The sequence below is a fragment of the Sceloporus occidentalis genome, unplaced genomic scaffold (genome assembly GCF_023333645.1).
Source record: "Sceloporus occidentalis isolate IW3139 unplaced genomic scaffold, rSceOcc1.0.p SCAF_4, whole genome shotgun sequence".
Lineage (NCBI taxonomy): Eukaryota > Metazoa > Chordata > Lepidosauria > Squamata > Phrynosomatidae > Sceloporus > Sceloporus occidentalis.
Window position 1 is genome coordinate 129,791,770 of NW_028316984.1, and position 14,583 is coordinate 129,806,352.

Here is a 14,583-nt window from a genome sequence, read left to right on the forward strand (position 1 = left end):
CACAGCCTCGCCACGCCCACTTTGCCTCCTGTCCCCGCCCACCTCTGACCCAGCATCCCCCGTTGTGCCCATAGAGATAGGAAAAACTATAGAGTGCCACCACACGCCGTTTCTGGTCTATCGATGGGAAGCTAGCAATGCTCGTTCGCCACACAGAGAGCGGCAGCATGCCCAAAGGGCGGCCTTCGTTGTCACGCCCACACTTCAGGCTCCCTGCGCGACCTCCCGCCCCGCCTTCTAAGGCCGGATGCTTAGCGCGGCCTTCCTTCCTCAAAATGGCGGCTCGGGGATTTCCGCTTCCGGGTGGCGCGCACAGGCCCGGCTTGAAGAAGATGGCGGCAGGAGCGTCCCGGTGGGGAGGCCGAGGGCTGGGCAGCGCTGCCTTCCTCCGCTGGCTCCTCGGCCTCCTCTGGCTGCTGGGCTCGGCGCCTCGGCCAGGAGCCGCCACCACCCACTGGGTGGTCACCGAGGACGGCAAGATCCAGCAGCAGGTGAGAGAGAGGGAGAGGGAGAGGGAGGGCCCCCGCCATGGAAGAAGGCCAGCGGGGGCGAGGCTGCCCCGGTGGAAGTAGAGTGTCTAGGCCAAGGGAAGTAAGAGCCCCGCTCTATTCTGCTCTGCTCAGGCCTCGCCTGGAATACTGTGTCCAGATCTGGGCTCCACAATTCAAAAAGGACGTTGAGAAACTGGAGCGTGTCCAAAGGAGGGCGACTAAAATGGTGAAGGGTCTGGAAACCATGCCCTATGAGGAACGACTTAGGGAGCTGGGGATGTTTAGCCTGGAGAAAAGAAGGTTAAGAGGTGATATGATAGCCCTATTTAAATACTTGAAGGGATGTCATATTGAGGAGAGAACAAGGGTGTTTTCTGCTGCTCCAGAGACTAGGACCCAGAACAATGGATGCAAGCTCCAGGAAAAGAGATTCCACCTCAACATTAGGAAGAACTTCCTGACAGTAAGGACTGTCCGACAGAGGAACACACTCCCTCAGAGTTTAGTGGAGTCTCCTTTCCTGGAGGTCTTTAAACAGAGGCTTGATGGCCATCTGTCAGGGATGCTTTGACTGAGAGTTCCTGCATGGCAGAATGGGGTTGGACTGGATGGCCCTTGTGGTCTCTTCCAACTCTGTGATTCTGTGAACACTCATAGATAGATAAACCCATGTTTCTTAGGTCCAAACCAAATAAGAAACAATCTGCTCCAACTGCCCTGTCTCAGGGCTAAGGAAGCTACAGAGCTACAAAAGCCAGAAAGGCTCCCTAGCATTGAGCCAAGGCAGTTAAAGCGCCTCAAACTGGCTTGTTTTCTTGCGGTGTGTTTTGGACCTCAGTCTCCCTCCTTCATCCAGAGGAAACCAAAACAGACAGATAATTTCTTCTTCTTTTCTATTTCCAACCAGGAAAATGCATGTAAAATAGCGTGGCATAGTGGTCTGAGGCAAGTCATAGACTGTCAGAAAAACTCCATAATAAGATGGCCCCAATGTTGCCATAAGTCATTATTTATGCGGTGTGTTTTGGACCTTAGCCATGCTCAAAGCGTTTTGGAATTCCTCTTGGAGAGAAGGCAAATGGAGGACATGCCCTGGAAAAAGAGGATCAAGTCCAACCAGCATGGAGAGCGTGTTTCCCACAACAGACAGCCTGGGAAAAGTGCTTGGTCCCCATAGGAATTGTCACTGGTGGAAGGTGACCAGGTGTCTTCCATTTCCAGGACATGTCTTCCACTTCGGTCCTCTGCCCAGGAGACGTGCCAAAATGTCCTCCATTTTGAGCATGACCAAAATATTGGTGTGAGTATTTTCATCCCACTTTCCCCCCAAATAGAGGCTCAAAAGCAGCTTGCCGTGTAAAAGCACAGCACAAGTACAACTTACAAAAGGGCAAGATGGAATTAAACGATTACAGTATTTATTTCTTGCCTGCCTCTCTCCACGGATCGAGGCAGCGAACAACAGCAGATCAACAGTGAACAGCCTCAACCTCAATGAAATGCATTAACTTAAACATGCCACAGTTGAAAATGACAATTAAAACATACACATTTTAAAACAATTAAGAATAATAATGAAGCCCTGGTGGCGCAGTGGTTAGATGCATGTACTGCAGCCACTAGCTCAAAACCACAAGGTTGCGAGTTCAAGAACAGCAAAAGGTCTCAAGCTCGACTCAGGCTTGCATCCTTCCGAGGAGGTCATTAAAATGAGTACCCAGATTGTTGGGGGCAAATTAGCTTACAGTTGTAAACCGCTTAGACACTGCTTAGGTGGTATGAAGCAGTATATAAACGAAGCTTGTTTGTTTGTTTTGTTTATATTTATATGAGTGTTTATAGCTTTTATTTTTGTACAGTGGGTCCTTGGTATCCCCTGGGGTTTGGTTCCAAGACTTCAATGATTAATAAGAAGTCTTGTTTTGGTTTATGAGGTCTTATTGCTATGATTTGGTCTGGCTTTTCATTACATCCTTTGACTGATTTTGCTACATCTCTCCTCACTATTAAAGCCATGCCGTTTCTTCTTGGATTTTCATTTCCTGAGTAAAATAATGTGTAATTATCCGACTCTGAATTTCCCATTCCTGCATACTTTAGTCTGTTCCTCACAAGTTTTACAATGTTCATACATTCCATTTCTTGGTTTACTATATCTACATTCCCCTGATTCATGTTTCTCATATTCCCTCTCCCTGTAATATGTGTTGTGCAGCCCTGGACTTTCCTTTTGCCTCTGAGCTGAACATGAGGAGAAACGGGGGAATATAACTAAAGTGATGGCTAGATAATAACAATTCTAGACCAATCTAAAGACCTCTCTTGTTCAACATTATACTTTCCCAAACCAGCAAACCAGACACCTAGTGGGATTTAATGTAAACCAGAACATCTCTTTCGTAAAATTCATTAATGATGCAGATTCATTAATGGATGCATTCATTAATGTGCTATACAGTTGTACTTCCAAGACTGTTTTCTATCTAGAGCAGTTGCTTAGAAGAGAGCCTTATAACAACTGGCTTTAATTTTATGGTTGTCAGGTATCACCTTTGTTCTCCTTTCTGAACTTTCAGTCTTTCTTCTTTTATGCAAGGAAGGGGTGGATAAAGTGCAACCTTCAAGAACTGTAACTTCATTAGCTGCCATCAGAGAACCCAGTTATAAGAAATGTTGGGCAGTGCAGTTCAGTAGTCTCTGAAAAGCCACACTTGGCCCACACTAGCTGTAAAAGATGAGGAAACTCTTGGCAGAGGCAAGAAAGTACAAAGTCCCATTTTGCTAATGACTGGCATATCACTGTGCTTGAGTGACTTTCTGTGATGATTGCACCAGTGCACCTTGTGTTGGTTTAAATAAAGGCAGTTTAAGTTGGCAAAAGAAAAGGGATACTTGATTTAAACCTATTCCCATTGATATTACATCATAGTTTTTCCAAACAGAGATGTAGCTCTGATCAGTAAGCCATGGTATATTACAAGTAAATAGAGTTCTTATTTATAGTGTTATTTTCTTTTCTTCTTCTTTTTTTCCCAACAAAGCTTTGCATCTGTTTGTCACACTATACTATTCAGTGAGCATGCGCCTTCAGGTCACCTGTTGACTTATGGCAACCGCATGAATTTAGGGTATTCAGGCAGGCTCTGTCCTGTTGGCATATTTTTTTTCCAATAAGAGAACTGCCTTCAAAATATTCCCATATAGACTCTTTCTTAAGATCAGCAGCCATGACATTCTGTTAGGTTACATTTGAGAATAATATAAGGCTAGCATTGCCCAACTGCCATTTTCTCTTCTTTCATATGTTCCATTTTTCTGCTTCACTCAGCTTTTGCTCACCCTGATGATGGCAGCCTACAGCCATTCACTTTCATGAGGTGAAAATGAAATGCCTAGAATAGAGCAGTGAGTTTTTGTGAGGTGAAAATGAGATGTCTGTATTTGGAGTGAAGAAAGTAAACTGTCATATTTGAAACGTGATCGTATTAGTTCTTCATTTACATAAAAAAAAACCTCCTTTGACTCAGAAGCTGGTTTTCACTACAAGCCTCCTTCTGAGAGTCCTGTCCTTCTGAAGCACATTGATAGATTTTAAGGTTTGTCACATGCTGCTTGTATCTACAGAAGGTATTTCTTGGGAGCAATGAAACTGTTGGACTCCAGACTTTGTACTTATAGTGCTTTTAAAATCAAAAATTAAAAGGATTTTTTTTAATCGTCCAATTTCTCTACACTGTTCTCCTCACATCGTCTCTGGTACGGTGTGATGATGCAGCCTATCAAATCTTGACATTTTAATGTTCTTGGAGTGAAATATATTGCTTGCTATTGGTAGAGATGGTTTCCTGTTCTGGATGAGAGAGAACTGGAATACCCATCAGTATCTTAAACAGCACTGGCTAGACAAGGTATAGGAGATATTGCTCATGTAGAAATCTTTTCAGTAGGCACAGTTTACCAGAAATGTAGCTTTAAAAAGAATGTCATGTGAGCATGAATTCCTTTTCTTCCTCTATTGGCCTTTATCAGCTTTTTCTTCCAAATATAGGAATGCTTATGCAATGTCAGTTAGACAGCTTGTTCGTGGTAACCTGGTAGCTTAGAAATAATAGGAATTGCTTTTTATGAGTCCTTTCAGCCTTCATACAGGATATTCATCTTTATAGATTTGCCCTTTCTTATAAATCACATAATTGTGATTTATCATCTGTGCTGTTCATTCGTTTTTCTTTCTGTAATTTGTAACATACAGTATGCCTTGTTGCTAAAAAGAGCAGAAATCAGTTTTAGCAACATGGATAAATATTGGACCTGGAATATGACTTTATACCGCAGTCATAATTGTGTTTTTTATTTATTTCAACAATAAATACTTTGATTTATTTAATTTTGCTTAATAAAGTACTCCTGCTCATCATATCTCTGTTTTGAAAATGTTTCATTATAATTAACATTGGTGCCGTTTTCCACAAGAGATGCTGAAATTAACTTACTAGCATTAATTACTGTTCTACAGTAACTTCCTCATTGGGTACAAAGTTTAAGAGTTGGAGAAATTCATAGCCATAGTCTGTCTGTTTTGGTTTGTTTGTTTTGTTTTGTTTTTCATTTAAGTCAGAAGTATAGAAAACTATGGTCTTGTTACAGACTGCCAAAATAAAGCTGCATCGGGTCTCTTTGGAGGTATGCTATTTAAATGATGCATGCATCCTAAGAATGCGGAAGTTGCACCAAAGCTGCACTCCAGTGCTTAGGAATGGAGTGTGGCTTTGGCGCGACCTCCGGACTCTTAGGACCCATGCATCATTTAAATAGCATACCTCCAAAGAGACCCGAAGCAGCTTTATTTTGGCAGTCTGTAACAGGCCTAAGGTAAAGTTATATTGTACACAACACAATTTGGGGGTATCTGAATGCATTGTTTTTTATTGTGGGAGAGAATTTACTTAGTAAAGAGAAGCACCTCAAAGTCATTTTCTTCTCTTATGTTTGGGGAAACCTGGTGATGTTTCAGGATAGTAAAAGGACTCAGGTGATGTTTTTCCTGGTCTTGTTGCTTTTGAAAAGAATTGTGTCTTGAGAATTCTGTGTAGTCCATATATAGTATCTGTTTACAGTGAAGTCATGCTTCATTCATTGTGCCTTACTCCCAGGTGAGTATGTGTAAAAAGTATCTGAAATTATAAATTGATTGCAGTAAACCTAATGATGCTTATTATCATGTTTTTCACATTTGGAAATTACAAGGTTTCTTGTGCTCCATACTGTAGTTGTGATATTGTATGCTCTGTTTTATATTCTCATCAATCACTACTGCATTATTGTGTATCATGAAATATACCAACTTACAGTTAGAAATGTGGTTGCAGGGCATCACTGCAATATTTAGAAAAAGAATACTGATAAATGCATTATTATAGGGTTTGAAATTTAAATTAAATATCTTGCTCCCTGTTACTAGGCATCTTTACTCAGACAGTGGTCCCAAATTAGGGTTGCCATATCCCGCCCCCCGGCGGGACAATCCCGGTTTGGGCGGTGCCATCCCGGTCCCGGTCCGGTTTGGCGCCCAAACCGGGACGGCCCCGCCCACTGCGGCTACCTCCGCTGCCGCGGCGGCTCCAAGGCCTTTCTGAGGCCTGGGGCGAGGCCGGGGCGATCGCCGCCGGCCTCCTCCCCTCCTTCATGGTCCCAGCCGGGGCCAGGAAGGAGGAGAGGCCGGGGCGATCGCCGCCGGCCTCCTCCCCTCCTTCATGGTCCCAGCCGGGGCCAGGAAGGAGGAGAGGCCGCGGCGATCGCCGCCGGCCTCCTCCCCTCCTTCATGGTCCCAGCCGGGGCCAGGAAGGAGGAGAGGCCGCGGCGATCGCCGCCGGCCTCGTCCCCTCCTTCATGGTCCCAGCCGGGGCCAGGAAGGAGGAGAGGCCGCGGCGATCGCCGCCGGCCTCGTCCCCTCCTTCATGGTCCCAGCCGGGGCCAGGAAGGAGGAGAGGCCGCGGCGATCGCCGCCGGCCTCGTCCCCTCCTTCATGGTCCCAGCCGGGGCCAGGAAGGAGGAGAGGCCGCGGCGATCGCCGCCGGCCTCGTCCCCTCCTTCATGGTCCCAGCCGGGGCCAGGAAGGAGGAGAGGCCGCGGCGATCGCCGCCGGCCTCGTCCCCTCCTTCATGGTCCCAGCCGGGGCCAGGAAGGAGGAGAGGCCGCGGCGATCGCCGCCGGCCTCCTCCCCTCCTTCATGGTCCCAGCCGGGGCCAGGAAGGAGGAGAGGCCGCGGCGATCGCCGCCGGCCTCCTCCCCTCCTTCATGGTCCCAGCCGGGGCCAGGAAGGAGGAGAGGCCGCGGCGATCGCCGCAGGCCTCCTCCCCTCCTTCATGGTCCCTGAGGGTCCCAGGAACGAGGCGAGGCCCCGATCCTGGCCTCCGATCGTGGCGGGGCCCAGGCGGGGAGGGAAAGCCTCCTTAAGTGGAGGCTTTCCCTTGCCGCTTGGCCTCCGCTGCGATCGCGGTAAAATGTAGGACAGAATTTTCAAATGTAGGACACACTTTTTGTGTGTCCTACATTTGAAAATTTTGTCCTACATTTTTCCCGGTTTCGAGGTCCGGCACTATGGCAACCCTATCCCAAATAAGTGTCCATAAGATTATAGACTTAAGGGAAAACAGACCACCCTTTTGAGCCGGCTTCGGGGCGGCATCTGAGTGTGGTGTTTAGATGCTGCACACTCTGATGATGCCCTGAAGCCGGTGTCACACCACCCGCCCAATGACACAGGAGGCGGCTTTGCGGTGCTCTGGCAGTGTGACGTTTAAGTCATATGCCGCAGGAGTGGTGCAAAGCCACGGTGGTGGTGGAAAAGCCAGCACAGGGCAGTAGCGCATGGTTGCCACAGCCCCAACATATCGTTCAGAGGGGCAGTATCAAACCACCTATTCCAGGCGGTCTGTTTTGACCCTTAATGTTAAATGAAGTCTATTCATTCCTGGCTGCTAAATCATTTGAAATAGGCATGATATCAATTCAAGATAGTAATTAAAATAAATACTTAATATTAACATAGTTGAGTGAATTATCAGATAAAGAGGCCCTTCTCAATAGCTTCTCTTGTTTTTGATAATATGGTATAAAATATTGATGGCAGTTTTTTAAAGATTATTTAAATGTGGTAATGTACAGTATATGTTGTTAATTAACTCCCTGATCTCCATAAAAAGTTTCACTGTTTTAATTTCTGTTATTGTTTCTGAGGTTCAAACTGCACACTGTCCATTTAACTATCTTTTTGTGGTTGTGGTTTGCAGGTGATGGTACTCGTTATCAAAAAGTATATATAGGTTAAGGGAGCTGAATCATCCCCCCCCCCCTTTCCACCCAAGCATAATAGCAATGGTTAAAATAAATTAAGATAAATTATAATAAAATATAGGGTAGTGGTTCTCATACTTTCCCCCCTGAGCCCCATTTTACATCTACCTGTGTATGTTGGGCCCCCTCTCACTCGACATAGTATATGAATGAAAATACTTTGTTTTTTAGTGTGCATATTTTCATTCACATGTTCATATATAGTCATATTATACATTTTATAAGGAAATAACATTGTTCAATTTATAATATTTTTGTTTCAATAAATTCAATACCCAACTTAACACAGTGTTTTTACTTAATGTGAGCCATGTGCCTTTGGAAAGATTGAAAGGAAAGGGTTAACTGTGCTCCTTCCAGTGACAGAAGCCCTACCAGCTGTGGGATTTTGTCTTTGGAAAGAGGAAGAGAAAGGGTTTTAACTTTATTCCTTCCAAAATCAGAAATCACGTCACTTGATAGATTTTTCCCTTTGTAAAGAGTGTGTGGAAAGAGCCTTAACATTTTGCCCTCAACTTATCTACAGGTGATGTCAAAATCCATAATTTTTGGTCCCAAAATCTGTCCTCGACTTATATGTGAGGTCAACTTGTACACGGGTATGTGTATGTATGTATGTATATATATACACACACACACACACATCCCATTTGCAACTTTTTTAACACTGCATCACAAAGTGAAATTGCTTGTTCTACATATATAGAAGAGTGCTGTTTTTAACCAGTGAGTAAACATTATATTGCACATTTGTGTTTAGAGTTTGGATCCTGTTACAGTGGTACCCCGGGATACGAATTGACCGCGTTACGAAATTTCCGGGGTACGAAAAAGTTAGATTTAAAAAAACTGTTCCAGGTAACGAAAGATTTTTCGGGTTACGAAATTAATTTCGGCGCGTTTCGGCGCGAAATTCAAATCGGAAGCGCGGCTAGCGGCTTTCCAGCGGCTTTCCAGCGCCTTTTCGGGTTGCGAAATGTATCGGGTTACGAACGGCGCCGCGGAACGAATTAATTTCATAACCCGAGGTAGCACTGTATTTAGAGTTAGCCTCCATAGCTTCATTCATTTGAAGACCAGCTGCCATTTTACACATGTCGGCTCAAACAAGTGGAGACTTCTTCCATGCACTTCTGCTGACATACTTGACAATGTGTTCCCCATGCCTTCTGGTCTGTGCCTTCTGTTGCTTCCACTATTGGCTTGAGTATATCTATACGTACATCCTGTCTGTTGCAGTTCTCAATTCCAGTCTTATGTATGCTTCAGTCATTATGGTTTAACTTCCTCTGGAAAGCAATAGTCCACTGTTTCACATCATGTAGAGCACATTAAAAGAGGTTTATAATGTATTATGGGGGTGTGTACATATTTTCAACTTTTTGTCTAGTAGATAAAATCATAAAAGATGAAGAAAAAAGATGAGATAAATTTTCTTTGAAATTTGGTGGGAACATGTGTACCAAACCTGTGGCTTGATCCATCTGTTTCCTCCACCCAAGAATTCTATGATCCATAAACCACTGCCTTGAATATTTTTGTTCAGGCATTTCTGTGCAGAATATAGCATTTCTAATTGAATTTGAGAGACCCACTGTTATGTAGTGGTCTGAATGTTGGGCAATGAATTTAGAGGCCAGAGTGCAAACTCCTCAGGGTCACAAACTCACTGGTTGACATTGGGTAAGGCACACCCTCTCAGCCTCAGAAGAAGGCAAAGGCAAACCTCTCTGAAAATCTAATAATAATAATAATAATATGTTTTATTTATAGACCGCTATTCCGCAATGATCATAGCGGTGTACAGTAAAAATTGCAATACAGTACAAGGTGACAGTTAAAGGAGGGAGGAGTCTCGTCCTTCAGGCTGTCCCTGATGTTGCTGGGTCTGCCTGATCGCTCCCTCTGAGGCCAAGATGACAGTTAAAAGAGGGAGGAGTCTCTTCCTTCAGGCAGTCCCTGATGTTGCTGGGTCTGCCTGATCGCTCCCTCTCAGGCCAAGATGACAGTTGAAAGAGGGAGGAGCCTCTTCCTTCAGGCTGTCCCTGATGTTGCTGGGTCTGCCTGATCTCTTCCTCTGAGGCCAAGATGACAGTTGAAAGAGGGAGGAGCCTCTTCCTTCAGGCTGTCCCTGATGTTGCTGGGTCTGCCTGATCGCTCCCTCTGAGGCCAAGATGACAGTTAAAAGAGGGAGGAGCCTCTTCCTTCAGGCTGTCCCTGATGTTGCTGGGTCTGCCTGATCGCTCCCTCTGAGGCCAAGATGACAGTTAAAAGAGGGAGGAGCCTCTTCCTTCAGGCTGTCCCTGATGTTGCTGGGTCTGCCTGATCGCTCCCTCTGAGGCCAAGATGACAGTTAAAAGAGGGAGGAGCCTCTTCCTTCAGGCTGTCCCTGATGTTGCTGGGTCTGCCTGATCGCTCCTTCAGGCAGAAAATTCCATGATAAGTTCACCTTAAGATCGCCATACATTGAAAACCATTTGAAGGCACACAACATTAGTTGAATTAACTCTAAATAAGTTTTTATAGGATTAAACTTATTGGTCCAAAACAGATGGGCCAAAAGAAGTAGCTTCTGACCACTTTGGGATTGTGGCATTTTGATGATGCATGCCCTGAAAGCAGCCAGAAACCACTCTGAAGCCAACAAAGGTTGCCTGAAACTGTTGGGAGAAGGAGCAGAAAAAATCTCCCTGGCAGTGGCCAGTTTAGGGCCATGGTGGTGGCCTGCTTTGATAGTAGGCCATGTGATCGCCACAGTGCCAGGCCATTTGTGGCCAGAGGCCGCTCCTTGCTGCCTATCTGCTTCAGGCCATTCTAAGTTGGAAGTAAGACCAACAATTTGAGAATCAGAACTTATTGCTTGTAGGTGGTTTTTTGTTTTTGTTTGTTTGTTTTTTAATGCCTAGTTTGGTATTTGTTTAGCCTATTGCTAGCATTGTTGCTGCCATTCTTCCCATCAGGTTCCAAGAGGCTTCAGAGAGATTCTGTTGTTCCCTGCTTCAACCAACCAAGACAGTCTATTTGTGCCATGCTCTTCTCTTTTCCTACTGCCTTTGTTAGCATTATTCTTTCCCAGGAACTCAAGTTCTCTCATGAGATGTCATGGAAGGACTAGAAACTATTCTCTATGAGAAGTGGCTAAGGGAGCTAGATATGTTTAGCCAGGAGAATTAAGAGGTGACGTGATAGCCATGTTTAAATATTTGCAATGATTTAATAGTGAAGTTGGAGCAAGCTTGTTTTCTGTTGCTTCAAAGAATAGGATGTGGAGCAGTGGATTCAAGCAGGAGGAAAAACTTCCACCTAAACATTATGGAAAAGGCCCTTATGGAAAAGGCCCTCTGTCGTGTGTCCCCCATTGTGCTTGTGTTGGTGGTGGGATGGAAAGAACGGCCTCCCCTTAGGATCTCAGAGCCCCGGCTGGCTCATAGAAGGAGATACAGTCTGCCAAATGGCCTGGACCTGAGCCATATAGGGCTTTATAGGTCATCACCTGCACTTTGAATTGTGCTTAGAAACAAACTGGCAGCCAGTGAAGCTGTTTCAACAGGGGTGTTGTATGATCTCTATAACCTGCCCCTGTTAGCAGCCTGGCTGCAACTCTTTAAACCAAGTTTTCAAACACTCTTAAAAGGCAGCACCACGTAGAACTTGTTACAGTAGTCTAAACAGGATGTAACCAAGTCATGTACCACTGAGGCCAGATCCGGTGTCTCAAGAAATGGGTGCAGTTGGCACACAAGTTTTAAATATGCAAAAGCACTCCCGGTCACTGCAAAGACCTGGGCCTCCAGATTCAAAGCTGAGTCCATGACTACCCCCAAACTGCGAACCTGCATCTTCAGGGGGAGTGTGACCCCATTTCACACAGGCTGGATCCCTATTTCTTGTTCTGCCTTCCGACTAACCAGGAGCACCTCTGTCTTATCTGGATTAAGCATGGATCTATAAGTTTGGCTGCCCAAAATGGAAATCATAAAGTGCAGGCTGGTGGAGTAAAATAAAATCTTCCCCCAAAACTATTCAAAACTGTACAATCTCATTTCAAGAGGGTTTTTTTCTGTCAGTTTTTACTGTCTTGCTTTCATACCTATATGTAGAAATCTGAAATTCCATGGCATAAATAATTCTGGTCTATATTTGGTGTTAGTGTTTATCTTAGCCAAAAGCCATAACATATTAATCTGATTTCAGCATATTAACCAGCCTTGAAATGCATAATTTGAAAGCATCAAAATCCTAGCACATTGGATTTTAAGATAGAGCTTATTAAAGAAGACAGAAGAACACTAAGATCCCAGATACTGAAATGTGTGTAGATAATAGTAGATACTTTCAGGTACAGTTTTTCTCTTGCTTCAATGTCCCCATGATCTATTAGAATTTGCAGCAAAAAAAAAAGGTAATCACAGGCATACATCAGTTGACAGATCCTGTGGCAGCTCCTTTTAACTTTTCCTTTTTAAGGCCCCTTTTCGCCCTCTGTCTAGCTAGGTATTTTTAGCTGCATTGGTACTTGGAAGAGGGTAATGACAGTAAATAATGCAGTGAAGTTTGTTCAAGGAAAGGATAGATTCTATTCTAGCTCATCCTACTGCATGTGCCTTCCTAATACAAGCAAAGTAAACAGCAGCTGTCTCCAGAATGCTTTATTGAGCATGTATGAATAGCAAAACAGAGGGAAAGGGAGAGAACAGATAAGCCTGGGTCAGTGACTACTCTCAGCATATTTAAAAAGCATAGATGTAGAAGTTTAGCCACCAAAACAGTTCATCAGAAAAGTAAAGGCTGTTGAAAGACGAAGTCATCTCTTGTTGCATTTCAGAAGAAGCCTCCAAATGGTCTCTAGACGGTATAAATGTTGTGTAAGTTATGCAGGGTTTACCTGCCCTGGTTGTTTTATTTCACATGTGCATGTTGTTAGTTTTAAATAAAAAGTTTGCTAAAACATTGTGAACCATTTTTCTTACTTGTGGTGTAGAAATTTATCCCTATTTTTTCTGTTGTTTCTTCCACTAGTACCAAATTTTCTGTCAAAAAAGGAATGCTCAGAAATGTGTCTACTTTGTTAACTGAGATGGACCATTGTAATACAAGTCTTGAGAAGAATATTAAAAATAGTCTCAAATAGGGAATAAACTGGTGTGACCTTTGGCTATTTCTGCTCAGAAGCATACCTGTTCACAGTTTAAGGTTTCCTCATCCTGAAAATATTGTAGCTTCATCTGATTACATGTAAAGTGCACTGAGTGATTACAATACAAAATCAACATTTGCATGTGTCACATGACAAATGTAACTTTGATATAGGGTGGATGACTCATTTCTTAAATATCTTTGCTTTTTTCAGCCTCCATCAGTACAGTGTTGACATAATTGGTCAGTCTTTTTGTCTTGCATTTTATAAATTCATTTTAAAAGCTTGGGAGAGTCATTAGTTTGTGTTTGTGCATGTGAGAGAGAGAGAGATTCTTTTTACATCTAGCAAATTAAATTGAGAACATGAAGAAGCTATCAAAAGGCTCTGGAATTCTGTGCTTTCTCCACTAATACTGACTTCCATCATGCAGATTCTGTAGATGTCTGCAAATCCCCTCCTTCCACTTGTTATTCCAATCTGGTGAGAGGAGACCAAGAGTTCAGGTACCGCATATACTCGACTATAAGTCGACCTCATGTATAAGTCTAGGGCAGATTTTGGGGCCAGAATGATAGATTTTGATACGACCCGGGGATAGGTCGAGAATAAGATTTAGGGTCACATAACAAAGGAAAACAATGCCAAAGAACTTACAAAATTGCAGGGGGCATAATTGATTGTGTTCACACTGAAGGATGGATAGATGAAAGAGTGGGGGGGGGGGTCAGTGCTCCCAGGACATATTATACTCTTGTGTTTCACCAGGGCAGAAATAATGGGGCTTGAGCATAAGCTGTTTTCCCCATACGTGGTGGTGGGGGGGTCCGGAACGGATCCCCCGCATAGGGGGAGGGCAGACTGTACAGTGTTGTTATTCTGTATTCCAATTAATATTCTTCACACTCTGAAAGTTACAAAATTTCATTTTTAGTTTGTAATTTAAATCAGTTTGGTACCCTGTTACTCTGCTTTTCCTCTTTAGCTGCATGTTTCCTAGCCTAAACGAAACACACCCTAACGATTCCAAGAAATGCAGAAAGTAAGTTTTGGTTTTAAAGTGTTCCAGGTGATGGTCACTTTGTGCTAAGACAGCTGCATGAAGATGATCACAGAAGAGCATCCTTGTGAAGTACACCAGCCTGTTAAGTGGGGCAAAAATGAAAGCCGAAACAGAGCAAAAACTTCAGAAAACTTCAAGCTGGCTTGGGGGCATGGCATTTACACATGCCACACCCTGAAGTCGCCCAGAAGTTGTGTCAGCGATTGCCCACTTTGCAGCTTTGGGGTGACTTGAGGTCATGACAGTTAGATGCCACCTGCCCCCAAGCCGTCTGGAAACCAGCTGAAGTAGCCATGGGGCAGCTTCAATCTGCCCCAAATAGGAACAGCTTTCTGGGCTGGATTGGGGCTGTGATGTGTGGTTGCTATAGCCCCAATCCTGCTTTGTCAGGGGTGGCTTGAAGCTGCCACTTTGGGGCTGTCTGTTTTACCCCTTAGGCTGCATCTGAACTGCAGAAACAATGCAGTTTGGTACTGCTTTAACTGGTGTTGCTCAATGCTGTGGAATTCTGGGATTTGTTGTTATTGCACCAGAGC

General features: G+C 44.2%; 1 protein-coding gene across 3 annotated transcripts in view; it reads left to right on the forward strand.

Moving 5' to 3' along the window:
- The first annotated feature begins 230 nt into the window (after window positions 1-230).
- Window positions 231-14,583, forward strand: part of TTC17 (tetratricopeptide repeat domain 17) — a 108,846-nt gene continuing 94,493 nt past the window's right edge. For 2 of the 3 annotated variants that reach the window (XM_089521470.1, XM_089521471.1), the window contains exon 1: window positions 231-491. In XM_089521470.1, the coding sequence (XP_089377596.1) occupies window positions 276-491 (216 nt within the window). In that variant the 5' untranslated portion in view covers window positions 231-275. The remainder of the gene's footprint in view (window positions 492-14,583) is intronic. The other variant, XM_089521469.1, reaches the window with a different exon arrangement.